We start from the raw sequence: 27,441 nt of genomic DNA, 5'->3' as shown, positions 1-27,441 counted from the left end.
GAATCATTACGAGCAAGTTTTCCATTGTTGTTACTGATGGGGTCACTGTTGGCCACCCGTGCTGCGCCGTCCATAACTGTCATGTGCCTCTTGACAACAACCGACATCACTATTGCCCGATGCATACACCCACTCATGGCCACAAATGTGCTATTGTCAGCTGCAGCAATGATGCCCTTGTCAAGAGCAAGGTTTGCCACCTTGTGGAGCACAAAGCGGTTGAGAGTACACACCAACTTTGAGGGCAAAGCCATTTCCAACTTCAGCAGCGTCTTCAGTGATCCCAACTCACAAATCCCACAGATTCTATTGCACAGGATGTGCCATTGGATGAACTCATCGATGATGCCCCTCTTGAGGAGGATTTCACACTCGCTGTAGATGCTGATGGGAATGTACAAGCTGCTGTAGCACAGGACAGTCCTGCTGTCAGTAGCCATAAGCTCCGCGCACAATTTGGGCGCCGGCGCATGCATAATGAACAGCTGATCGTTGCCCCATGTGGGATGATACTTGCAAGGGAGACATTTTATGGAGCGGAAGGTGTTGGAAGTGTCGTGGTATGTGAGCATTGTCAGCACTACAAATGGCCTGCTAATATGAATGATCCAGAAAATGATTAAACATGTATTCCGTTCTGATGACATCAAGCCAAAGCACATATTCTACGACAATAACTGCATGCTCTCTAAGATTGTCAAGGACGACGTGTACTTCAAAGACATCGGCCTTTCCGTCAATATTTTCCACTTCAACTGCAAACATGCGATTACCGACCGGTGGTGCCAAGAAAACTGCAATCCTGCATCATTTGAACATCTCCTTGGAGAAGATGGCGCTGGGTGGTACTTCAATTCGTCAGTTGCAGAACAGACGAATATCTGGTTTGGGGGATATCATGCCATCTGTCGTGAGATGATAGTTCACAGGTATAGATTTTTTCTTGACGAGATGGTCTTACAAAAGAATAGGTTGACAAGGGCAAAGCTGGAAAAGGAGGGCAGATGTCCTGCTAACTGGCCATTAAGTGGGTAGATAGTTGTTTTCCTGGTATCATGTCGTCTACAGGTACATCTCTTTCTCACCTAGATTTTTCGCAGTTAGTGACCTCCAGAACAGCACCTTCTGTTGTTACTTCCTCTATCTATGCCTTGAATAAATTCTTTCATCAAGCTTGATCTCAACCCCGCCAAGGTCATTGCCCTCTATCCTGAGTGCATTGCCGGACGTCTTTCTGTTTCTCCAGATAACTGGATATCACTCTTCGGGGGACCTGTAAACCAACAGTCACTTGCGCCACAGAACGATGATGCCATATCCACAAAGTCCCTGAATGAAGGCAATGAAAGCAAAGAAAAACTTTTGAAGAAATCAGGGTCCTCTGCGATGCCAGTCAGGGCTGCCGTTCATCGTGGAACTGCCTTTGTGGCACTTTTATCCTCCTCGAAGGACAAAGATGATGACGTAGTATCTATTAGTGGAAAGAAGAAGGTAAAGCAAGTAGGTCGGTCAGACACTTTGTCTTTGTTAATTCATTGCCTCAACAATTCTTCCAGATGACTTTAGCCGGTCGGTGGATGCTCTATGGCAATATCTTACCAATCGTCATCCGAAAGTTGCAGGCGCGCTCACAGTGGTACAGATTGCACCAGCTCAGTCTCACCAATGGCCTTTCCTCTCTGAGATGTCGACCAAAGAATTATTTGCACTGCCAAGCATTCCTTTGCCTCTGTTGACTTCAGAGCAGCTTGTGCAGTTTGTGCAGATTGTGGACACAGTGCTCTTCAAGTCTTATCTTGTGACTCAGCCAGCCCTCCATCCGAATGTGGCATTTACTATTATCTACCTCCTGATTTTGGTGGTACGTTCATGATTTTGTTGATAGAAATGTGTCTAACTCTCTCATCTTTAGTTCGTGTTGACAGTACAACATTTACGATGGTTTCAGACAATGTTTACTAATATGGCATAATATTTAGAACCAACTTATGGCAGCTCACATTGAATCTGGCTTTGAGGGGCATTTGAGGTTGCGACCCCTCATTCTTCTTCGCTTGCTATGGCCAGTCACTCTCTATTTCTTTGTCTCTGTATGTCTTTTACCCATTTTCTGGCGATCGACTAATGTGTGGCATTTATAGCTAATGTATTCTCTCTTAAGTTTGGTGTTCAGAGTACCATTCAGTAGGAAATGAGTGTCATATCTTTGGTACTAGAATTGCGATCTGACCTTTGGATCTTTTGAAGCTTTGGGCATACAGGCTTTGTCATCTACTGGATGATGTCGTGGTGTAGCATGTCCGCCTTGTGAGTTTTTAACAATGATGGAGCGATCCACATGTTCACCAGTGATTAGGGGTCTTGCTCTCGAATCTATGATCACCCTCCTCACTTTCAAATTCATTCCGATATTCCTTATCCTGTGCATTATATGTTTGTTTTTTGCCCTAATCGCAACACTCTTCACTGACTCGTGCTGGATGATACAGCAAATGTATCTGTAGCCCTTTATCTGATATAAGTGTTGCCTGCTGTCTTTCACTATGGCTTTAGAGATGCTGACGATCGACGTCAAGCCTACAAGGTATGTCTGTCACATTTTAGCATCCTTACTATCTTACCCAACGACTCGGTAGTCCTACAGAAGTATTGCGTGCGCACAAGAAGGTCGTATGCCCTGCGTGCATCCTTGATCCGTCACAGCCCTTCATGTAAAGGTTGCCAAGAAGTATCAAGTTACGCCTGCATTCCGCGACAAAGACGGTGAAGAGAAACGGATGGACATGGATGACAAAGGCACTCAACAAACATCTCCAGCTCTCAGATGCAAATATCCCTATGGAGCTGCCGGTGTCATTCAAACTAGAAAGTCTTCGAGCGTGGATACTAGAAGAGCGGAGAGGAGAGGTGGGGAAGGAGCATATGTGCATGAGAGTCAGCAATCTCCACAGTTAGGCGGACTGCTGAGGTAAATAATGACATTGCGATAGCTATTGTGCGACATGTACGAGATATAATATAACAAGTGTATAAAATAACAAATGCCCAAGTATTGAGGAATAGTATGTAGAGAGGGAACCACAGATCACAACACACAAATAAGCCAACACTTTTTTGCTGCTTTCTGTGCAGCACCTTTAGCAGGCTAGGCTGCCATGAACGCAGACCATAAGCCAGCAGGAGTGCGCCCCACCTCAATGAATGCTGCCCTTGCTGTAGGACCTGCCTGCTGCCAGCAGATACGATGGTCACTGACAGTCTGGGGACGATAGGGAATGCCTCCGAAGACACTAGCAAAAGCCTCTTTGACACTGCGACCAGACTTCCTTGCATTCTCCATGGTAATAAAACCTGCATTGATGTCGACCACATAGTACCATCTTGGCCAGGGTGGTAACACAATGGTGGTTTCAACCTCAATCGGGTGCTTCATACAATGTTCCAGGAGAGAGCATATCATTATCGGACATGACTCAGTCAGAGGAACTGTCAGAGGAAAGGCTGATAGCATCAACAGATGGCTCCCACTTGATGTGAAGGGGCTTTGGGGGTGTTTTATCATCTGTTGAGTCGTTAGAGGAGATGCTTAGCACATTGGATCGCCTGTTCTTGATAGTGGTATGAAGGAGGGGGTAAGGCACTGGAAGTGCATGTGATGCACGCAATGGTCCAGTGATGACTGGCTCCAGATTGTCAGCTCAAGAGGAACTTGTGTGGATGCGGCGTCGACGATGAGAATGATTGGAAGAAAAATGTGGCCTCCGCTTTTGTGACACAGCCGGCTGGTCACTATCAGAGCCAGTGGTGCTCGACTCGCTGACCTGAAGATGGTGGGTAGTATTGTGGACGTGAGCTCTCTCGCCTTTGAGGTTGTTACGAATGTGTGGGATGGTTGGTGGCTGTCGATCAAGGTAATACTTGTCGAAGTCGAAGCGCGACTTTGACATTGAGGTTCTTGAGGTAGACATGATTGCCTGGAAGGGTGAGGACATGACCGACAAATATTTTGTTCCAGCATTGCTGGGTCACATTAAAGTAGTGACAGCCATCATCAATGGAAAGTCCAAGATTGTGAAGCCACTCCGCGGTGACCCTGACATGCGGTAGCACAATTCCACTTTGAAACTCGCAGACAGTAGGTGCATCTTCGTCCTAATCATACAGTAAAATTAAACTCCCGTCGCTTTGGTAAAAAAAAACATACCGCCACCCAGGCAAATGCAGTAACAGTGTTCTGTGCTGTGAGAGCAAGTTCACAGTTCAAGCAACTGCTGTTTCATGCTTCCGCAGGTGCTCTGCCTCTTGCTTGGCATATGCATCTGTAAAGATGGGTGGTAGCTGTGATGGAAGGCAGGGACTGGCATAGAAGTCTGCATTGGGGCAGGTACTGTAGCGCAGCCTTTTCCCTTGCATGTCGTATCCTGGCTTAGCATAGGTAATGTAGATGGACCAGCAGTAGGAGCCTCGGAGGAAGGTAAAAATGTGATGTCAGGTACAAGTAAGGCAGGGTCAATGATGGGCGGTGGAGGTGCAAGTATGGCAGGCTCAATGACAGACAATGTGGGTGTAGCTTCAGCTGGTGGATGCAGGCGTGGTACCTCACCAGCAGGTCCAGGAATATTGTGACCCTTCGCATCACAGCCTCCAGACACCCAGCAGTGCTTCCTGCACATAAGATGGCCGCACTGGGGGTGCACACGTGTCGATGTACACTCAGACTCGGCACAGACACCAGGGACTACTGGAGGAGGAGCGTGCACCACTTGTGACAGAGGCCCCAATGGTGGAGGAGCGAGCGCAATGTGTGATGGAGGCCCTGATGGTGGAGGAGCGAGCATTATTTGTGGGGGAGACCCCAATGATGGTGAGGGGTTCAGAGATGATGTAGGACTCTTGGAGCCCCAGCGAAAGTATTTGCACTTTCCTTCAGGCCCTATGAATGGACACTGGAGAAAAATAAGTGATGGTCACCATGGCCATGTTCACAGAATGGTGTATAGTCTGGCTTCATGAAAGGGACATTTGGGGGTATGTCAGACATGGCAAATAGACAGCGTTAACCTAAGTACTGTGGTAGGCATAGCAAGATGATTAGAAGTTGCATCGTGTAACTGGTTGTACTGTAGCATAGTTTTGTCAGAAAACAGCGACATGAAGAAGTGGATAGGATAACTTACCTGTATAGTGGGGACAGCATACCTGTAATGGCTCAACAAGAGATAAAGGGCGGGGGCGGGGAAAGAGTGACATACAGTTCAAGGCAGCATGCTTGATGTAGCAGGTGGGCTTGTTTATTTGTAGTTGTATGATGGTGGCTGGCATGCTGAGTCATATCCGGGGCGGATGCCAGACAGGGTTGGATGGTCGGATATCCCAGGATCGAAATATTTTGCTGCACTTGGTGATTTGTGTACCAGGTCTCAAGTTTTGGGTTTTGGTACTTGACACTCAGTGAGTTGTGCAATGAGGGAAAAATGGATATGTTGCATACATATTATCAGGTTTCAGGCTTCGGACATCAGGTTTTGAGCCTTGGACATCGGAGCTCAGGCCTCAGCACTCAGCACTTGGTGATTTGTGTACCGGGTGTCGAGTTTTGGGTTTTGGTACTTGACACTACATGATTTGTGCAATGAGGGAAATATGGATATGTTGTATACATATTTTCGGGTTTCGGGCTTCGGATGTTGGGTTTCGGGCATCGGCATTCGGCACTCAGCACTTGGTGATTTGTGTACTGGGTGTCGAGTTTTGGGTTTCGGTACTTGACACTCCATGATTTGTGCAATGAGTGAAATATGGATATGTTGTACACATATTTTCGGGTTTCAGGCTTCGGGTTTCGGGCTTCGGACATCGGGCTTCGGGCCTCGGCACTCGGCACTCGGCACTTGGTGATTTTTGTACCGTGTTTTGAGTTTCGGGTTTTGGCACTCGACACCTGGTGATTTGTGCAGTGAGGGAAATATGGATATGTTGTATACATATTTTCGGGTTTCGGGCTTCGGACATCGGGGTGCGGGCCTCGGCACTTGGCACTTGGTGATTTGTGTACCAGGTGTCAAGTTTTGGGTTGTGGCACTTGACACTCGGTGATTTGTGCAATGAGTGAAATATTGATATGTTGTATACATATTTTTGGGCTTCGGACATTGGGGCGCGGGCCTTGGCACTCGGCACTTGGTGATTTGTGTACCAGGTGTCAAGTTTTGGGTTTCGGTACTTGACACCCGGTGATTTGTGCAGTGAGGGAAATATGGATATGTTGTATACATATTTTCGGATTTCGGGCTGCGGGTTTCAGGCTTCGGACATCGGGGTGCGGGCCTCGGCACTCGGCACTTGGTGGGGTGTTCGGATGTCTGGAATGGATGTTGCACAATGGGATTCGGTTTTTGGCCATCTGGGACTTGGTAATCCGTGAATGTCAGACAGATATCTCACTACCTCGGCCCACCTGTCTATATAACATCCCCCTCCATCGGCCCACCCATCTATATAATGAATATTTCACCACTCCGTCGGCCCATCCATCTACAAAATAATTCCAGTATGTCGGCCCACCCGTCTATATAATAAACCCTTACATTGGCCCACCTGTCTATATAATACATATTCCACCACTCCCTCGGCCCACCCATCTATACAATAAACCATTACATCGGCCCACCCGACATCTTCGAGGATATATATAATATCAGCATAGATGGGCCCACCCGTCTCCATCGGAAATAATATCCCTCCCAGCCCATCCGTCAACATCGGGGATATACATAACATCGGCCCATAGTCCGCTGGCCCGTCTTATACGGGATATTATGTAGGTCGGGTGACCCATATAATATGGAAATATGTCACTGTAATATGTGGCTAGCACACACTAGTATGCCATAAAGACTCACCAGTCTTATGATTGACTGGAAGACACTAAAGTATTCCAATCAAATGTTCAAAAGGAAGCACCACCAAGAGTGGGCAGGGCCAAATAGAAGTAGATAGTTATATATGTGGAAGGCAGCGTGGTGATTTGGATGCAGAGCAAATGTGGGATGTATCTTCTTTAGATTTCCAACATAATGTGCAATGTGGGAGCAATACACATGTGCTCTCTATTCAGTCATTATCTGGGCACACATGAGATACACCATGCAAACAAGTTCCATGATATAGTCAAGAACAGCTTTAAGATGAGCACCGACTTTATCAGAAGGGGTGCAAGGTGTCAGCCCCCCAAGCTCACAAGAGCGATAGCAATGTATACAGTAATTAGAGAGCGCCACTTGTCTGCTTTCATCATCCCAGAAGATGCACTTCCAAAGTCAATTGGAGAAGTAAACCAAGATGGAATGGTTATCTCCTGGATGACATCTCAAACATGATGGAGGACATCTGGAGAACCAAGCTGAAGCTCCTTTGCTAGAGCAGCAAAGAGTTTTCCATGGCACTGAGGACAAGTATAAGTAACTTGCAACAAAGGGGACATAAAAGAAAGGACTCGCCCATTCCATGAGAGCTTTGACATAGTTGATTTTCAATAATCTACTGGATTTATTGGGGATACATCGCAAGACCTTGCAAACAAACTTGAGAGGTCCTGTGTTCCTGTGAAATAGAGAATTTTTCAACTTATCCAGGTTTTCATCATCGCAAGATAACTGGGCAATGAGAAGAGTGTGTATAGTAGTGACCTGAGTCATTTCCTTCAAAGTCATTGATAGAGGTATATTGCCTAAGTCAAACAAAAAGGCTGGAGGAGATGAAGTCGATGAAGTGGTCACCGTAGTCAAACCAAGAAGATTATGGGAGTGATGCTGGACTAAACCCTTTGATATACAATGCATCAGATTGACAACAAGCTGGTGTGAGGGATCTTAGTATGGCAAACACCACATCTCTGAATAGCGTACATCATGAGCTTTGAATAGTTTCTCTTCTTCAGAGGTCATTGCAGCATCCCTCCACCACTCAGCAAAGTCCCAGAGTTCATCTTTATCACAAGATTTCCAGCTTTCAAAGTATACTCTACTGTATATGGTTTTGTGGTGGCAATTGCATGTGCTACAATAGAAATGGCTGCTGGTTCCAGCTAAAGAAGTGAAATGACGAGCAGCAGGAAGATCACAAATGGCCAGAACAATAGTGCTGTGAGTGAGCCAGCTGGTAGGAAAACTAGCAGTCTTAGAAAATGTTATGCCACACTTCCACGAGTCTACCATATCATTAATAAGTGGCCAGATGTAGTGATTGAGATGCTCGAGGGATGGCTGTTTTGGACCTGGGATGATTCCTACAAGATACATGTTTTCAGGCTTGTACCTGATATCCAATGATAGATTTAGGCATGCCATAGAGATGATTACAGAGGATTTGCTAGCACTATGCAAATTCATACCCTCCAGATTGAAAAAGTCTATATGAAGGGCAAAGGCATAGCATCCTTCATCTCCTCTATCAATAAAAAGTAAACCTGGATCTGGGCCACTAAATTGATGCAGAAATTGGGCCTCGAATGTGTGTTTCATCAAAGGTGGATGGGTAGAATTGATTGAGTCCTGCAAATTGTCACAGGCTTGATCCATTGCCCTCTTGATATCTGCATGAGAAAGAAGACTAGCAAGGTAGTTATTGAAATTGTGGTACACATATATCTTCTTTGGTCACCCAGCTCCATCAAACAATGACTTGCCACATTCGGCCTCTAATGTGGGGCGGTGGGTACAGTGTTTAGGATATATAGGAACAGTTGAGCCATCTGTGTAATGGGGGCTGTAAGTGTAGTGACAACTAAAGCAGACTGCATATACAACAATTTTCCTGGTGAAATGAAATCTTGTGAGTGCAGTGTCGAAAGTCATTAAAATTTGCCTGAGCACATTTTGATGGGAGGCACTGAGGCTACCATTGAATCTCCGGAACATGAGAAATAACATGACTGAAACAAGTCTCAAGATGAAATTGCAGCCTCTTCTACTGACCCCCAATGATAACTTTACACACCACAGTAATGAATAAGACTATCTGTGCAATTTCATCATACTGATGCAGCAGATATTCATGATGAATATGATCTAGTGACTATTTAGAATACAATCATGATAAAAATAATCAACTCTTACTGGCATCAAATTTGACTGCAGCATGCAAGGCCTTTTCAGGAGGCTTGTGGGTGTGAAACTGTGCTTCTAAGTAATCTATCTCCAAAATAATTGCCTTCTTCTGTGTGATTACAAGGTCTGCATTTCAATTGATGTTCTCCACAGCTTTGTGTATATCCAGTAATTGCTGCCACCTGCTCATGGCACATCATGAGTCATCACTACTGCGGCTTCAACTGTGCCTGGATGGCCATCTTAATGGATGATCCCCATCATCCTATACCCACTGAATGGCTTCTTGAGTCGTCACACTTATTCATTGGAGATCTGACAACAAACATGCCACATACAGAAGCCATCATTTCTTCCATTCACTGCCCTTGGCAAGTTCAATTGCCCATATTTGAGAAATTCTCAATCCCTATTTGGGTCCACTTTCTCCAGAATGCTTCTGCCGCTGTCGATTCCAGTCTGCATCATTATATTCCATCTGCAGCAGCTATCACTTGTGCAACTGAGTCACACAGTGGGACCAAAAACATGACAACTCTTGGAGTCAACCAGATGACAGTATGTGGGGTCAGCCAAAGGAGAGTCAGAACACCCCCAAATGGGACGATACCCTTGGATAAAATCACAACAGTGGGACACAGCCCATATCTAATATTCCTGATGCAGACTCTCTGTTCCTAACCCCCAAACTCCACTCTGGACAGAAGTGAGGAGAAGATTGGAAGGTATTTTTTGCGTGGTGCCATGAGGAGAACCAGAGGAAGGAGGAGACAGAGATGCCAGCACAGCAGCAGTTGTGTCAGAGCTGTGAGTGGGCAGCCATGAATTATAGCATTTCTGGCAAGTCCAGCATGGCTGTCATATTCAAATGGCAACCTAATGATGAGTTTGGTGGATTTTGTCAATGCATCTGTCTCACAAAGGCTGAGATAACCAACAACTTGGATGTTATATAGCACATCTACCAGGATATATGACTCGTTCCATAACCAGTAAACTTATGTGATACATTGGACCCTTCCAGCATTCCCAATGGCAATTGGGAAGAGGATCATTTCCCCCCTGCCCCTACTCCTCCTGAACCTACCCTTGCTCCCCCTCCCCCTCCACCCCCTCTGTCCAGCTTCTTGAAAGACATTGAAACCTATTTTGGTCATTATGAGATTGCACTCTCAGTGCAGTATACTTGTAGTGTCAAGTAATTTGTTTCTATATTGCATTTTCATCTTGGTTATCGCCTTGCGGCATCCACCTCTACACCGAGAGGCAGATCAATCACATTCAATGATTGGACTTGCAAGACACAGTTGGCTTACTTATGCAAACTCATGGGCAACAACCCTGCAAACATCACATCAATTCCAGACACACAGAAGCATGTTATCACCTGTTTCATAGGTTACCTCATCACCCTCCCTCAATCTCAATTGTCAGACATCCTACCCAATCTCTGGAATATAGGGCTTGACTCATCTCTGTCAGTCTCGAATGCACACATTCGAGTGTCCTATGTACAACAACACAAGCAACAGTTCTACATCATCAAGCCTCTGTCATCAATTCTGGTGCCCTGGAAACTGGTGGTTCCTGATGCTATCACAGCTATGATGTGCCTCCAGCATGACTGGAGTTTGGATATCACCAAGATCACGCATAACCTCCTTGAAAAAGGAATCACTATAAAGACATTGCAGGTAATCTCAGTTCCGCCTCATGCTTGGCGCCCACTTATGGAACTCCATATATACTCACTCGGACATGTCTTCTCCCCCAAGGATCGCAGGCTTCCTCAATTCAGGCCTGTTTATGGTGTATGAACAATATCATCATGAGTTCATGAACCAGCCTCACACAAGAGCAGCACTTCTTCACGGTGGGCTCATATGGCGGCTGGCTTTGTATAGTCTCGGTTTTGACAACCTCCCCTCCATTCTCGATGAAATTTCACAGGAAGCAGTGCTGTTTGGCCTCATGCTGGACATCAATGGCCAAACTTATTTTGATGATGAGCTGTCAGAAGAGGAGGTGTATTTTATGTGTGGGACATATCATGTGCATACCAGTAATTTTGTCTTGCTTGCATTGACCTGCACCAAACTGGTCCAGTGCATGACCATGCGGTGTTAGTGAATATTTTTCGGGAATTTTGCATGGAACAAATTTTGTGTTATTTGGCCCGAAGATGACTCAGCTATATTCTCATGCATCTGAAGCTTCCATGGAAAATATTTCCCGCATATGTTTGTTTGTGGGAACTTCCAGGAAATTTTAAATACACGTGTTACCCAGTTTTGCTTTATGACATATGCTATGTCTCTAAATAACACCAAATACAAACAAGTTTCAACACATTATGTAAACCATGTTCTCTTACCACAGTCAGCTGATCTATGACTAAGCCTGACAAATCATGTTCACCTACATATGATTCACACAGGTATTATGATCTATGACAAATAATGCAGTATATCTAGATACGTGAGAAAACAAAAATTGAATATACCTAGGTATGCAGGAGTAAATTAGCATAGCCATGTAGATTTGTCTATATAAGGACCTCCATTTTGGCCTGAAATGCAATCAATCTGACTCCCAGAGTCACCCTTAATAAAATTGCAAGTGAGGTTTGTGTGTGATCAGCATCAGCAACAACCATGAAGAGTTGTTCGACATTGTCAGGTACATTGATGAGACAGTAGGAGCCATTGAGCTCACTGTGCTCAACAACCTGCAAGGCCTGGTTATTTATTTTGAGAAGTCTCTTGTTTTTCTGAGTGTTTGTGTTTGTGTGCACGTGTCTCTGTTTCTATCTCTCTATTTCTGTTTCTCTAGGATTGGGATCTATTTCCTTATCTCTGTTTCACTAGTCTGGGTTCTGTTTCACTCTATCTATTTCTTTAGCTCAGGATCTGTTTCACTCTATCTGTTTCACTCTCTCTACCCATTGAAGGTTAACAGTCTGAGTGCTCATTTATTTTAAGTTAAGGAATACAACTATGGTACATGGGGTTTATATAGGTAAAAAGGGAGCGGCGCAGCCGTGACAAGAATGGTAACAAAGATAGGAAAAAGAGTACAACCTATCAAGATAGCAAAGATAGGTGAAACTGCCATGCGGCGCAAGATAATATCTATGTTACAATCAAGAAGAAAAGAAGTGCGGACAGCCCGCTTGATAAGAGAATAGCTGGGTCTAGATGAGTCTAGAGTCGGCGGCATGGTTACAAAGGAAAAATGAAATAGGAGTAAATGTTATTGTAACATTAGTGGGGAGATTTCAGGAGTTGAATATTGTCTGCTTGACCTCACACATCTGAGTAGTATACCGAGCCAGGATTGTTAATTGTCAGATAGGCTTTAGCTATTGAATAGAGGACTTGGTATTGAAATCCAAGGACATCTGTTTCTGATTCTGTTTAATACTCATTGTGAGTTCCTTGGCAGCAGATTCAATATTAGGCTAAGAGTTCTACAGAAGCTTTTGACAAGTCTTGACCTTTGATCCTACCTGTTTGCGCTGTGGGAGTGACCAATACAGCTTCGCACGATTGTTTCATAGTAAGTTTACAATATAGCACTATTGATTGTGTCTAGTCTTAGTTCTTATTTCTGTTTAGCACCAGTGATTGTGCTTAGTCTTGGTTCTTTTTTTTCTGTTTCTTTGTTTCTTTTAGTCAACACCATATCACTGGGTTGACTAGTGTTTCTAGACTGATATCGTAGAGTACCTTTGTCTGACCATAGCTTGGATATACTGACAGGCCACCCACGAACGACCACATTATCAGTCATTGGTATTTGTCTGAATTGCTGACCATGGAGATATTTGATTTTGTAGGTGTTCATCTATAGATCATCTATCTAAGAAGACAGCATTTGACAGTGGTCCTTATATTTGAATATTTAGATGATGGGAATGCAGAAATTGTCTCTTGGTGGCCTAGACTCCAGACCTGGGCTGCCTCAGGACTTAATGTGGGGTTCTGGTCCAGTTGATGTGAATCTTGGTTCTAGTCATGCCTGGACAACATTTGGCAGGGAATTTCATGAGAGTGACATAGATTCACTAATGATGCTAACGGTCCAATGACCAGTACACAGTGGAAAGGCTCACTGAAGTTCAATCTGAGCACCAGTAAAATGATAAAAAAATGTCAATGCAGCATGTTGCAATTTTCTTGCCACCAAAGCAAGTGGTAAGAATCAATTGGTTGTTGCTTGTGCATCTCAGATTCTAATCTTGTGCTTAGCTTTTACAGAGAACTAGCACTAGAGATTGTAATTATATAAATGTTTATGAACAATTTCCCTTTGCTGTCCCTAATACTTCACACTACACACTACTGTATAGGATTGATATTTAGCTAGATTCATGTATGTACATAACTTGTTAAGTCCCCAAAAATCTCACATCTTAGAGATTGTTGTGAGTAGGCAGTGATGCTGTGAGTGGGCAATTACTATCAGGTGATCTATTTTATCTGGAGACAAAACTTAATGATTTATCTTCACATTTAATTGTCAGGAGTGATTTTAAATTTAATGCTTGTCTAAGTGGTGATCTAAACTTATGTCGAGAAATTTACGGTGGCGCTCAGCCAGAAGTCTCACATGGGCGCACATGCTCTTGATCTTTTCCTTTTTCGAGCCAGATCACTGCGTGACGGCAGTTGTGACCTGTCATTGCGCCAAACGGACGCAGATGGGTACAAAAAGGCAGAGGGCATGATGCCCGCTGACGCAGAGGTTCAGGCCTGCTCTCTCTTTCACTCACTTGCTTTTGTCGTTAGTGTTTGACCTTGTGGACCTTAAAGGACGAGACAGATGAAGACGAGAGGACGACAAAACATTCGAAAACCAATGAAGGCACATGGGAAAAGACAGACTCGGAGGGAAGAAGCACGAAAAAGTCGAGACTAACTATTAGCGCTGGAGTGGGAGAGAGCAACAGTGAAGAAGTACTAGGGTAGAGAGTAGGTGCAGGAATGGAATGTACAGTACCAACAGTCCTGGCCATGTGGCCCTTGCAATATGAAGTGATTCATATGGTTATGCTATGCTATGAGTGTTCGAGTGGGTGGTGTATGGTGGTATGGTCCGCGAAGATGAGTCTGTCATTTGTTGTGACGCACACGCTCTCCTCGTACAGCCCGTGCCTTGTTGATGGCTGCAAGCAGTGGGGTGTGTCCCCGCTCGGCTTCTGGATAGGCTGCAAGGAAGAGGGCCTCATCTGACTGGTAACTGAGGTGACAAAAAAAATGTGTGAGCACTGTTGTGTGGATCGCAGCCGGGAAGCACTCACTGGTTGATGAACTCATGCGCAACAATGGCCCTGTTCTGGTACTGCATTGCGAGCTTCCAGTTCAGGCCTTGGTACCACTCCTGCGGCCAGTCTTTGAGTGGTGTCTTCAACCCTCTGTTGGGGTCGCCAACGAGCCAGTGCGTGATGATGTCCTTCCAGGACTCGGCCTTTGGAGTCTTCAACCCATTCAAATGGACGAGTGGCAGCCGTGGAATGACGAGACCGTTGCTTGGGAGTTGTTGAGTCGAGGCTGTGTGGCCTGGGCCTGTGTGTGTAGCCTTCACTGGTATGGACGGAGCAGCGGATGGTAGTGGTCAAGTGGTTGGTGTGACATGTGTGTGGGCATGGTTGCTGTGGACAGACGACAGAGGATGGGAGTGTGCTGCTGGTGGACAGACATGCCAAGGAGACACTGCACCAGTGGATGCAAACTTGGAGAGAAGGTTGAAGCGGGGGTATTCTTTGAGTTTGAGCTGTGTTGCCATGGTCAGGTGAGGTAGGTGTCCAGCAGCCTTCAGGCAACTCGAAGTGGCCTGAACCATGCTGGTGAGTGACCGAAGTGAGTTGTTGACTGCACTGATGTCAACTCGCAAACAATTGACATCTGCAGTCACAGAATGATGAACCATGCACAGCTCCTCAGTGGATGCTGGCCTCATGAGTGCCTGCTCGCCTGCAAGGGAGGATTCAGCTTTGCAGGAGAAAGGAGCGAGGGCATCACTGTAGTCAGTCTCATAGGTGTGTAGTTCGTCGAAGAAGGTAACAAATGAGCATGTTTCGCTGGGAATGGAATGAATGAGTGAGAGCGAGAAAAAGTAGACCATCGAAGGCACCTACCTGTTTACCATCAGCCCATCCTCCCCACCATCAAACCATGGCAAGTGACCACTGCTGACCAACTGGTGCGAACATGAACCAATACTGGGCACCTCCATGGCGGAAGCAGTGAGTTGAAAAACAGCCTAGGATGCCAGCACCTGTTGTTGCCTCATCAATCCACTTTGCACAGTGTCGTGAGAGAGAGGCTGTCCAGGCTGCATGATGCCATTGGCACCCATCGAAGGGAAGATGAAGTTGTTTGGCCTGAGTGTGCGTCCATAATGAAAAAACTCAAGCCATTTGATCCAGAGCAACATCCAGATGAAGCTGTCACAGGAAGGCATGTCAGGGTGGGGAAATATCTTGTAGTGGTTGGCTGGTTATGAGGCACATACACTGCTACGTCAGTAGGGCGTCACTTCATGCTAATCTGGATCAACTTATACCTAAGGTCTGCCTTGCAGATACCCTTATCGACCTTTTTCTGCCATCCTTTTTGGTTTGAAAGGAATATTTCGAAATAGGTGTTGCTGTCGCTGAGTGTCAGTGGCTCATGTACAAGATACTTTTTACAACAGTATCCAGCAGGATTGTGTCGAGCGATATGTCTTTGCACTGCAATTTGATGAGTTCGAAGCACCTACCAAAATGGCAAGTAAGTGAGTGCACATCAATTTGGGCAGGGAGGACAATACCCGCTCCATAAGGTCCATGCACCAGCATTGAAAGTGACTTGTTCAAGATGGCAGGTGAGCTGTGTCCTTGTGTCGAGAGTCAGTTGGACCTGTGAAGGCAGTGTGCCACTCATCACTAGCTGGATGGCCTGCAGTGCAATCTCCAGCGGGCATGTGGCCTCATGCCATCAGAGCATGTGATCCATGAAGTCTTTTGTCATTGCCATTGAGTGAGTTCGGTCTCCGCCCTCTGCACTGGTCTTATGCTTTACAGATGCCATCACATTATAAACCTCTGCCGAGTCAGCTGGATTTCCCTCCCAGCGCTGTCTTGCCTCATTAAAACTCCACTTTCCATGAAAAGTGCTGCTGTCCCTGGAACACAAGTCAGGTGAGTTCATACCAGTCCTGCAGGCTCAGGCTGTTGCTCACGCTTGCTCCCAGAGCTTCTTGAATGCTGCACAGATACTTTCAACCGTGTTCTTGCTGAGGTTTTCATGGAACCCTTTCTGGGACATGAAGAGTGCCAGTGCTTTGTCGGAGCACCTATTTGGCATGTACCCAAATGCATCTTTGAAGGCAGGATCTGCATACACATCAGTGTCTGGATTGTCTCAGATGAAAGTGGGCACTGAGCAGTCCCCCTCATCAGCAGAGCAGCTTGGTGCATCAAAATGGCTTGCAAGCCACTTGCGTCCCCAGTGTACATGGCCAGCATAGCTGCTCCTCATCTTGTTTGCCTGGAGGTGCATTTCAATTCCAAGTTTCTTGCATTTCTGTATGTCAGACAAAGCTGACTTCGGGGTAGCCAGTTCTTTCCTCCACCTTGGCTTCCTTTGAATGACATCTGATGCCCCCTTGTTGGATTGTGCCATGCGGGAGGTAAAACACAGAACAGAGTAATTGGTGGGACAGTTCTGAAATTTCAGAGGGTATGATGTCACTCCGTGTTTTAAAATTCACTTGGCTCTCAATTTTTATTGACCCACACTGTCGTAACACATAGACTATGCTAGTGAAGCATCACATTGAATTTCAACTACATACTGAGCACAAGAGTGGGTACTGTATATATACCGCATTAGTACAAATGTCCTCTGCTCATGAGCCTGGAAGTAGACAATAAATGCCCTTGAAGATTTGAATCTTTTTGAGGCCTGGCCAGTGGACGAGTGTGACAGAGACGCCCTTGAAGAAGTTCTTCAACTGCCTAAACTGTGGCGAATCTGGGCGGAGGTTCAGTGCACAGTTGTTCTGCTTGAAAGCCTACCTTGACCATCGAGTTCTCGAGCTCAATGTTTCCACCATTAGCAACCAATCCTCAAATCTTTTTGAGGCCTATCCAGTGGATGAGCATGACAGAGATGCCCTTGAAGAAGTTCTTTGACTGCCTGAACTGCAGCGAATCTGGGCGGAGGTCCAGTATGACAGAGACTCCCTTGAAGAAGTTCTTCAACTGCCTGAACTGCAGTAAATCTGGGTGGAGGTCCAGTGCGCAAAAGTTGCTCTGCGACCTTCCCACTCTCAACCTGGGCCGTGTAGGTCATGGTACTGTCTGGTGCACTCCTGCCCACAGGAGCATTGTCGTCAATATTAGTAGCAGGCATGAGAGGCAGCTCATTCCTCTTTGCAGGAACTGTAGGTGTTGCAATAGTAGTCAGTGGAACTGAGGAAGACGAGGGTGTCATCGTGTATGTGAGGGTTACGAAGTTGTGTTGCACAGTGAACTGAAGTTGTAATGTATGTTGTTGAGTGTGATGCGCAGGTAAAATTTTATCAAAGATTGCAATCATACAGTATCCATCTCGCGATGAGAGTATAAGGCACTGTCCGTCAGGAGACCTATTGAATGATTCAACATAGATACCAGCAGCCAGAAATAGCTGTCACATACCACAATGCATCCGTAAATTCATTGTAGTGCAACTTCGTGAGCATGCAAACAGGTCCAGATTGTTGGGTATCATAGATGGCAATGGCATCCATAGTCAGAACTGCATAAAGCATGCGATAAGGCAGCGCAAACATGGAGCCAGTATTGGGTGGAGCGATCACCAGGGTAGAGGATTTTGATGGAACACAGGGAAGAACTTGACAGCTACTGCTAGCTTTCTTATGTCCTGGTAACTGAGCTATAGGAGGACAAGTAAAGTTCGCCCTTGAGCAAATGAACACTGACAATGCTGATGAAGGGTTGGTTTCGCTTGTGGTAATCACAAGTTTAGATTTACATCCGTGAGTAGGAGTTTCCTCAATCTTGGGCTTGTTGGTGATAATGCTGGGGTCCTCAAATTGCCCTGCAGGCATCAGCAAGAGGCTCCCATCTGGACTGAACATTAAGCGGTGGAAGAAGTTCAAAAAACTTTCATCTCCATAGTTGACCATGCAGGCGAAGGAAGTGCCTGGATTGCAGGAAGGGGTGGCATAGGAGACAGGGATTCAAATGTGTCCTGCTTGGTCAAGATCTGATACACGTGCATCGAACGGTCACTGCTCTGTGTGGCGATGTATTTGTTGAGCGGGTCCCATGCTACGCCTTGGACATAGTGGTTGTGCTCAGCAATCTCGCAGAGGCATTTTCCTAAGTCAATGAGCCTGTATTCCTCACAAAAATGCCGCAAAAATGCACCATCACTGGAAGAGAACACCCCTTTGTATGCACGTGATCTAAGAGAAGATGATGAGAGTGGAAAGTAATGTTCGCCGTCTTGAATATTACTTTCAAGGAGGCAGAATGATATATGAACTGTTGAAAACTTAAATAAACAAATCAGTGAGAGGTTGTTTAGTATTAATTCATTTTGCATGTGGGAGGGTCTGGCTTTGCTGGACCGGTGTGTGAAGGCAGAGGTCTGGGCGAAGCACGTGGATCCCACGAAGTCTGAAATAAAGCAGCTTGTGCTTGGAGAGTATTTGGGATTGACGGAGACAAACCCTCAGGAGCGTGTCAAGTCCGAAAAGTGCGTAGACCGGAGGGTCCAAAAGGAAACACTGATACAGACCAAAAACATGCTAGAAGTGGTAGAAAGGGAGGTGGGTGGGTGCGAAAAAATGAGAGAGCGATGGGCAAAGAAGATGGGCGCAGAGAAGAAGAGAGTGCGGCACCAATTCTCAGGTCAGGTCCTTTTGACTGGGGTGAACTCAGACATGTGCTTCAGTAGGATAGAAGCACACCGGCGCAGGTGAATCTTCATGTGACCGCTTACAAAGGCCATATTTCGAGCGTCGACGCTCACAAGCTCGCGATTCGCTCGAAACGGCCACTTGCGCAGTCATCCGTATAGTATGGACCTGTGGAGAAGGGGCTGGGCCCCAAGTCAGATTCAAAAAGTGAAGGGACTTGGAGTATGAGTATGAGTATGAGTATGAGTAACGAGTAAACAAAGACTTACATGAAAGATGATGGCGATCATCCAAGGCAATATCATCATCATATGAATAATGATGGATAGTAGTGTTTCTAGATGAGAATGTCAGTCAAAGGTATGCTAAAAAGTTTGATTATACCTTCTGATCACACAACATTGCAGTGTTACAGTAACACACCATGCAGGGGGCCAATGTCAACGACCGTCAAGGAAGATGACAGAGAAGAGACATTGTGTGTCATGTGACCATATTGTCTAAGTCACCATTTATGGCAACTGAGTAGGATGGGTGGAAGGACAGGCAAGGTAGAGTAAAGTAAAGTGCAGTTAAGTGCGGGACAGTGAAAAATTTACGGTAAAGTTCGTAAAGTTTGTAAATTTCCCAGCAGGTGCGTGCGCCTGCCAGGGATATCCCTCAACATCTACTAATAATAATTGTAAATTTCACTCACCTTCTCGTTGATTCACAATGGACCTGCTAAGACAGCAGGCCTGCAGAACAAAGGTGCGACTCTGATGCATTTTTCTTATTCTTGAACCCTCATTTGAACCTTTGATTTCACACTTGCATTCACTCTGAATTTCTGACTTTGTACTACTAAATGATGGTATGTGGAATCATGTATAACAGTCTTCTACCACTCTACTAATACAATCCATGCTTCTGCCGTCTTCTAAGCCCAGTCGTCCGTTGTCACAGCTGTATCTAGTGTCGTGGGGGCCGCGCATGATATTCTGAGGTTGCTCGGCATGGTGTGACCGTGACGTACCCTTTATGGGTAGCAGAGGAATCTTGCGAGGAATCTGCTTTACAGTGTTTACATTAGGTAATCGTAAAATATTGCAGATAAACAGACTTCATACATAAGCAGTCATTCAGTCATGTGCCATAGTTGAAGTTTTTTCGAGTCTTAAAAGTTTCTAATTGTCCTCACTCAAGTCTCGTGAGACGCAGACTTATGAGGATTAGCCAGCAATTGTCCCCTCATGGATTCGAGACACCGAACTCGAAATGTATGCAATTTGAGGACCCCGTTGTAACGATGGTCGTGGCACTGGGCTCAGAACCAGGCAATCCAACACCTATGTTCATACCATTCCCCAACCTCCTTTGACCTTCTGAAAGCCACGTGCACTTGTCCAAACCTTCCGCAGGCAGTTCTCGTGTTCCGAGGCCCATCCGAACCTTGCGAGTTACCATACCATGTCCTATCCTTGTCCTTTTGACTTCGCTGGTGCGTTTTCCTTTATTCTAACTATATGTTAACTACGTCTTAGTGCTACACGGATAACAATCCCATCGGCATCCTGTCGGGAGTCTCGGAATACGTATAAGCAGTACACATCGCAGCTTATTACATGTATACTTGCATTCTTGCATGCCTTGCGGCTTATTACATAGGTTCGGACTTGCTTATCTCGCTACTAGTTTTGCCTATGGATTCCGGCCTCTCACGGAAGTAGGATATAATCTTGCTCGCTGGCTACTGATAGGACACTTCACTTCCCATACTTCGAATAGTAATTAGTAGAGTCACCTCGGTATAATCATAAACTGCGCAATTGATCCTTGTTCATTCAGAATGATTGACTGGCTAGACCGCTGCCAATTTCACACTTTGTTTATTCTTGAGTCCCGATAGATTAGCATTGTTCCGGACTTTGGACGTTGCGCAAAGTCTTATACTGTTATTCGACACACCGACATACCAACACATCAACACACCAACATATATAGACCTTCAGACAGCCTTTGTAAGCCTCGGAAGGCATCGCGCTACTTTGGACAACACTTTCGCAGCCTCGGACGACCTTCGGTCGCATCAGGACAAGTTTCTCGGTACTTCGGAAGTAGTCTCGGAACTACGGACAAGCATTAAAGAGGTTTTCTTCCAATATCTTGTCTACTCTCTAACTGTATAAGACTTCCCTTGCATCATCAAGGTAGTTCTTAGGTTGTCTCTTGGGACGAAGCATACTCACATCTCTCAGGACTAGGGACTCACATTCAGTAGAGCCCAGCCCAGATCTACTCTTTACACCGTTGTGAGGACAAGGGGTCCTCATGGATTCGAGACACCAAACTCAAAATGTACATAAAGTACAACACTTTAAAGTACAATAGAACGAAAAGGGTGGGAATAGGGAGGGTGCGCAAAAGTACTGCTATAGATACGAGTAATTCGAGTGAGAATTGGACAACAGATTGAACAATTAGAATACGGCGTACCTAGTGAGACAAGTAATTCAAGTGAGAAGAGGCAGAGAGTCTCCTTTTGAACCTGGTCTCACTAGACATAGGCCGCTAACTCCACTAAAGGAGGTGGCAATGAGGATTGCGCAAGTCATATTAGTCATGACTTGAAGTGCATGGGGCAGTAGCCTGAGGAGGCAAAAGGGGCAGGCCCTAGACCAAGGATCGGGAATTTTTTTCGGTTTTAACCAAAAAACGAGTCTGCTGAGGAGCATGCTCGTCCGATTACCCTGGTATAAATGAAGTTAAACTCGACATTTCGAAGTTTATGCCAGCATTAAAAAACAATTATATTTCTTATTGTCATTAACATTTAGATACTATCACTTCCACTGCAATCGGCACCCCACAGAAGTCGGCAGTCACGCAAATGTCACCGTAAGTCATGACATGTCACACATGCCGGTTTCAAAGCCAGCTCGGCGGTCAGGTAAGAGCGCAAGGTCTGGCGTGAGCGAGCAGGTATGGTATTTACTAAGTAGATATATCTAATTACGAGGGTAACCAGCATTAGGACTATAGTAGAATTGAGTGAGATGTGTAGGAAGGCCATGTACATTGTATGGATGAGGTTGTCTTTCTAAGTTCGACGATGATGCAATGGGACCGCGAGATGAATAATTATGCTGCGTTGTAGGGTAAGGTGGCGTGTGGAGAGCTGGATTAGCGTAGAATTGATGAAAATGTGGCTGGTTGGTAAGGTGCGGAGGATAAGTCGAATTGAAAGAATGCGCGGGAGCAGTGAAAATTTGATTGCTGGAAGTACATGGTGTTGGACAAGGTAGCGCTATTGTCCCGCGAAGTGCTACTACTGGCTTGTCCTGTTGATGACGCAGTGACCGAATTCTTCGAACGTGTTTTTCCCATCTGGAAGAGCGCAGAAAAACGTGGATTGTCAGCTAAGTGCCGATTTGCAGTGTCCGCGAGAAACTCTTTGATTCTAGCCCTGAGTTCCTCGACCGTCCCATCTCTCGAAATCTTGAGAGCGCCAGCAAGTGTGATAAAATCATCCTTGCGCCGGAGTGTTGAGAGTGCATCGAATGTCTTCGACTTGATATCATTTTCAATCTGGGCATGACGCACTTCATCTTCCGACTTCTTCCTAGCCTGTTTCTCTGCGTCAGCCTTGTCTTTTTCACACTGCACTTCCTCTGCCTTGTTGAAGTCCTCCTCAAGCTCCGGGTGTGTCACGAAACGGGCCCGCAACTTGACAGATTTCTTTGGCTGCTTTTTCTTCTTCACATTCTCCAACTCCAGTCGAGATTGAGCCAATGCCCGCTGCGCCATTGTACAGTGCACGTTTGTAGCATCGAGCTGGGTAGTCAGGACCTGGGTTGTCTGAATTAATGCCCCATTCTGCTCATACATGCGCTGGAGCTCGTGCCAAAGTTCCTCCTTTGTCAATGTCATTGCCTGAACATACGAGGGGATGACGAGATGTGGGACGGGGACTGATAATTGCAATGTCGAGCGCGGCGTGATCTAACTCTGAGTCGTCGCTTTCAGATTCTTCGTCCGAGTCATCACTTCCAGAGTCCAAGTCTTCATCAACGGCCATAGGAGAAAAATCATTGTCGTCCTCCGAATCCTCTTCTCCGCCACCATCCAGTCTAATCGACTCGTCAATTTCGACAACATCAGAAGGAGCCGCCATTGGAGGAGAGACTTCGGCAGGATATGATGGAGGAAGATGTGCAGCAGTTGAATAAACTAAGCTCGGTGCGAAATCCTCGTCTGTGAAGACTGACGGATCAAGAGGATAGATACCAGTTTTTTTAAATGCTTTTTGGATGAGTTGCGGAGTGATGACATGGTGAATGGCCATGTATTCGTGAATAAAATTATAGCGATCAATTTCAACCCCGTCGGCAAGGCGCTTGTCACAATGTTTGGTCCAAGCACGCTGGACGGAAGAAAACACACCCACGTCCAGTGGTTGAATTTTGTGTGTGGTTTTCGATGGAAAGGCATGAATTATGACACCATTATCGTAAGCCGCCCTTTTGATAGCACTTTGTTCATGTGAACTATGACCATCAACAGTCAGAACAATTGGCTTCTCAGGATCAACACGGTATTTCTCCGCTGTAGGAACAAAGTGGTTCCTGAACCAATAATCTGCGATCTCATGATCTGTCCATCCCGTCGGAGAGAATGAAACACTGTCGAGAGTGACAGTGTTAGTAGAGCATAATGCTACACTTATCTAGCTTAGTACTCACCCGCCCACTTTATCTTTTAGATCCCGAATATCTGGGGCTGGCCCTTCTGAAAGGACAAACCATGGTGGCATCTTAGCACCAGCAGCAGAGATGCACTCGATAATGGTTACGAGCTCTAGATTATCGCTATGGACCCGATAACGATCTGAATCTTGTGTGGAAAAAATGAATTTCGTGCCAGCATTTTTCCTTCCCCCACCCATCTGATTGCCTTTCTCATCCATATTCCAATGATGCTCTGGCGGAATTTTATTATAGTCATCATCAAGCTTTTTCCGCATCTCAAAAAACTCCCTGATGGTATCCTTGTTGAAATTTCGAGCACGTTTGGGATCCAGTCCACTTGCTCGAGATATGCGGAGGGATGAGTGTCGACGAATAAAGCTATAGTGCCATTTTCGTGACGGGAGTCGACCAGTTATTTCCTTAACAGATGCACGCAATCTCGCTGGGTGGATAGGAGTCGCGGATGTGGATGCCAGGTTGCACCAGTCGACAATAGTTTCCTCCTGTGCAGCAGATAATAATTGCTGGCTCTCGTGGGCATGCCGACGAGACTTATGCACTCCCAAGTGTCGATCACTTAGTGTCTGACGTGATACCTAGACCACAGTTGAGTGAATAATCACATGAATAATCACGACTCACATTCTGTTCCTTTGCTGCAGCTGCAATGGATTTGTACAGGCCATTTGCAACTCCCTGAATTGCAGCCTGAATACGTGACTCGTAAGTTGGATCAGACGAAGCTCGCAGCTTCCCTCGTCTACCGCTGCTGGACTTGCGAATGCGGACCAGCCCCATGACCAGCAGCGCTGCACCCAACAGAAGTCGGCACTCCCAAAACGGGCGTGTGCACTGTGCAATATTGAAGCTCCGTCACGGCACAACATCGGCAGGTGACATTTTTGCGTGACTTTGGCACTTTTAACTATCTCACTCAATTCTGTTTCAATCATGCTCATTCTACCTCGTAGTGAATTGTAGTAGAGATAGAATGATATCTACATTAAGAATTTTGTATTTAAGTAGCTAGAAATACGAGTTTTGTAAAAGTGCCGACTTCTGTGGGGTGCCGATTGCAGTGGAAGTGATAGTAGTAACAAAATGTTCACTAATGCTTTATATTTTTCTTGTCGTACAAGATCTTGTTAATATTTGAAATCTTATATCTGCTTAGACGACAACCAAAATATTAAGTATTATCTTCACATTTCGCACGACATTCAAAGCTGTCTTAAATATTGCAATCCCCGCTGTGTATGGTCCGGTTCTCGCTGACACCTGGACCGTGGACCGAACCACAGGGGAACCGGACCAAAAAGTCCGGTTCGAACCATGGTTCAGGAGCGGACCACGGCAGCACTAGCACTGCAGGCAGATCAATACGGGAAGGACAGCCATTCTTTCCAGTTGTATACTTTAAGCTCATTCGGACTATTAAGAACAATTCGTTACAATTTGGAGGTCGCAAGTATCAAGAAACACATGTAAGTTATCAAACCGTTGAGTCCTCTTCCACATTATTCTCTTCCAAGGTAGAGACCGATGTCTTCTCGAAAAGGAACGAAATGGTGCCGCCAGGGACATCGCGAACAGATAATGGTTGTGTCACTTCATCCATGACCATAATGTTGTCCAGGTCAACGGCCGACAACAGTGAATCAAGCCTTGATTTAGGCTGCGCGAGGGGGTCGTTGTCATCGCTCACACTTGGAAGTACCAGATGGCGAAGAATGGCATCATGGATATTGTCGCTCGTCAATCTCCGCAGGCAATTGATGTGTGTCCACTCTCCAAGTGATGCAAGCTCTGCCTGTTTCTTCTTCATGTACTACATAATCGCGATTAGCACAATTCTGTGGACGCTGAACAATGGAATTGAAATCCTTACTGCTCCATCCATCTTCTCAATGTGACGGGGTTTGACTTGTGACGCATTGACGAAGCCGGTTCCTGCTGAATCTTCGTCGTCATCATCTTCACCCACTTCTATATCGCTCCTGGAAGTGCTCGTCGTGTTGTCACTGAACTGCTTCGAACCGGCATCACATCCGCAATCCAAAAGGTCATGAGTGTTGCAGCCTGTCTCAGGATGGACCCGGAAAATATCCCGAAGCTGTAAATGGGTGTATTAATTACCGGTCACCTCCTAAGCAGAAAAAAAGTACGTCTTTCCGTGAAAATGAGTCTGACTTTGAGCCGGATGATCCCTTGAATGTGATGATATAAACCCCGTCACGGAAAAAAGAAGAAAATATTGGCTTACCGAGCCCATAAGAGCTTGGTGCATGTAATTGAGCGCCGGAATCTGACAGAACAAAAAATTCACTCACAGTTGCTAAGTCCAATCTTGGTCACCTGCCTCTGATAGATTTTCTCTTCCCAGAGGCGATATAAACGCATTGTACATCTTGTCAGCAAAAACACTCACCATCGATTGTTCCTGCAGTAAGAAATCGATAGATGAAAACTGGCCGCTTCTGCCCGTCGCTATGATATATAGTAAGCGCAAGATGTTTTTGATGATTTTCTTATTCACCGATGAATGCGCGCCATGGACTGAAGGTCATGACTTGAATGGAAAATCTCATTTAGCGCCATCGTATCTTTACATATGCCACACACCTCGGGTTCCAATCAGAATCTATCAAACATAATCTTGACGCGCCGATAAGGTTGAGCCCAACGCCGCCCGCCTTTGAACTCAGCAGGAATAGAACTGTCCTCAACAAGATCAGATTGACACTCATAAGTGCGAACTGAGTAACCTACAATGGCTGTATTGTGATGATTTATTAAAGGTGTTGACATATTCCTGCCTTTTCGCTGCTGGTGTCTGACTACAGCAGTATGATGTGAGACAATCAAAAATACTACAATGTGGAATGAAAACTGTACCCATCAAGCCGGAAGTAAGTATAAGATTTCTTCTTGCAGAAGGCTTCGATCAAATTGAGGGTGGATGTGTAATGTGAGACAATGATGCACTTTTCTTGCGTGCGCTACATAGTGGTCAAATAAAGCCAACAATTAGTCAAGCAGACTTACCTCTTTGATAGCTTTGAGGATGTGAGACAACGCCAGAAGCTTGCCTAGTATGAACATGAATCAAGCCAAGAAACATTATCAAAGAGAATGGGACTCACCGCTCATGGAGACGTCTTCGACTCGGACATCTTTAGGTAATAAACTTAAGGCGTCATCGACACCTGGGCGGCGAATTGCATCGGTGTTTGTCGCTCTTGCCTTATCTGTTTGAGTCTTGAGCAACACGGGACTATTGCTGACTTTTGTGAGTATGTTGATTAAAGCAAGTGACTCTGCAGTCGGTCCATCAATTAGCCTATCTAGCTTGTCGGGGTTAAGAATAGCTGAGAATATGGACAATTGCAGTTGCGTCGGAGTGATAAACACCACATATTCGTCTGTTCAGAACGTCAGATATCTGGACTGCAGGTAGAGAAATAGGATACGTTTTGGTGGAAGATAATTCTTGAGAATGCTGGCTTCTCGTCGCAATACGAAGCTTTTCGCGATCAAAGACAACTTTTGATGCCATTCAGCAGCTGAACGAAACACAATTATTCTACAAACCTGAGCTGACCGAGCCTCGCCAAGCTCAAGTTCCTTAGCCGTGCAATCTGGTGCTCTGCTTTTGAGGATAGGAACCTCGTAAACTCTACGGAATGTAG

At 45.6% G+C, this 27,441-nt stretch overlaps 8 protein-coding genes across 8 annotated transcripts; 3 read left to right on the top strand and 5 right to left on the bottom strand.

Annotated features, from left to right (window-relative positions):
• Positions 1-135: 135 nt before the first annotated feature.
• Positions 136-1,972, top strand: EDB93DRAFT_1255512 (uncharacterized protein; the record flags this gene model as incomplete). The annotated part of the gene is made up of 7 exons (XM_041453793.1): positions 136-277; positions 304-560; positions 613-1,031; positions 1,090-1,099; positions 1,174-1,504; positions 1,557-1,861; positions 1,913-1,972. The coding sequence occupies 7 exons, from the start codon at positions 136-138 to the stop codon at positions 1,970-1,972; spliced, it is 1,524 nt and encodes a 507-aa protein (XP_041302462.1).
• A 571-nt stretch (positions 1,973-2,543) lies between these two features.
• Positions 2,544-2,972, top strand: EDB93DRAFT_1255511 (uncharacterized protein; the record flags this gene model as incomplete). Its single annotated transcript, XM_041453792.1, has 3 exons — positions 2,544-2,584; positions 2,637-2,653; positions 2,704-2,972. 3 exons carry the CDS (start codon positions 2,544-2,546, stop codon positions 2,970-2,972), a joined length of 327 nt encoding a protein of 108 aa, XP_041302461.1.
• A 173-nt stretch (positions 2,973-3,145) lies between these two features.
• EDB93DRAFT_1108103 (uncharacterized protein) lies at positions 3,146-5,041 on the bottom strand (the record flags this gene model as incomplete). Its single annotated transcript, XM_041447801.1, is given in 6 exon segments — positions 3,146-3,427; positions 3,822-3,899; positions 3,919-4,152; positions 4,205-4,234; positions 4,389-4,933; positions 4,972-5,041. 6 exon segments carry the CDS (start codon positions 5,039-5,041, stop codon positions 3,146-3,148), a joined length of 1,239 nt encoding a protein of 412 aa, XP_041302460.1.
• A 5,394-nt stretch (positions 5,042-10,435) lies between these two features.
• On the top strand, positions 10,436-10,924 carry EDB93DRAFT_1255508 (uncharacterized protein; the record flags this gene model as incomplete). The annotated part of the gene is made up of 1 exon (XM_041453791.1): positions 10,436-10,924. The coding sequence occupies one exon, from the start codon at positions 10,436-10,438 to the stop codon at positions 10,922-10,924; it is 489 nt and encodes a 162-aa protein (XP_041302459.1).
• Positions 10,925-13,701: 2,777 nt separating this feature from the next.
• EDB93DRAFT_1108102 (uncharacterized protein) lies at positions 13,702-16,777 on the bottom strand (the record flags this gene model as incomplete). Its single annotated transcript, XM_041447800.1, has 12 exons — positions 13,702-13,763; positions 13,882-13,914; positions 14,070-14,130; positions 14,240-14,348; positions 14,410-14,687; positions 14,808-15,189; positions 15,247-15,338; positions 15,387-15,555; positions 15,675-15,868; positions 16,196-16,277; positions 16,335-16,448; positions 16,593-16,777. 12 exons carry the CDS (start codon positions 16,775-16,777, stop codon positions 13,702-13,704), a joined length of 1,761 nt encoding a protein of 586 aa, XP_041302458.1.
• A 432-nt stretch (positions 16,778-17,209) lies between these two features.
• Positions 17,210-18,332, bottom strand: EDB93DRAFT_1094369 (uncharacterized protein; the record flags this gene model as incomplete). Its single annotated transcript, XM_041446587.1, has 2 exons — positions 17,210-17,744; positions 17,797-18,332. Coding segments are annotated over 2 exons (1,071 nt in total), but the record flags the coding sequence as incomplete, so codon positions are not given.
• A 4,050-nt stretch (positions 18,333-22,382) lies between these two features.
• Positions 22,383-22,868, bottom strand: EDB93DRAFT_1071080 (uncharacterized protein; the record flags this gene model as incomplete). The annotated part of the gene is made up of 1 exon (XM_041444972.1): positions 22,383-22,868. A coding segment is annotated over one exon (486 nt), but the record flags the coding sequence as incomplete, so codon positions are not given.
• A 2,203-nt stretch (positions 22,869-25,071) lies between these two features.
• EDB93DRAFT_939530 (P-loop containing nucleoside triphosphate hydrolase protein) lies at positions 25,072-27,441 on the bottom strand (the record flags this gene model as incomplete). The annotated part of the gene is made up of 14 exons (XM_041458011.1): positions 25,072-25,580; positions 25,641-25,865; positions 25,918-25,959; positions 26,016-26,029; positions 26,083-26,127; positions 26,181-26,239; positions 26,289-26,321; positions 26,375-26,468; positions 26,522-26,589; positions 26,648-26,751; positions 26,798-26,841; positions 26,896-27,174; positions 27,223-27,295; positions 27,344-27,441. Coding segments are annotated over 14 exons (1,514 nt in total), but the record flags the coding sequence as incomplete, so codon positions are not given.

The sequence above is a fragment of the Suillus bovinus genome (assembly GCF_016758785.1).
Source record: "Suillus bovinus strain UH-Sbo-P2 chromosome Unknown EDB93scaffold_95, whole genome shotgun sequence".
Classification (NCBI taxonomy): Eukaryota; Fungi; Basidiomycota; class Agaricomycetes; order Boletales; family Suillaceae; genus Suillus; species Suillus bovinus.
Note: the sequence above shows the minus strand (reverse complement) of the source record. Positions and strands in the feature narration are given on the sequence as shown.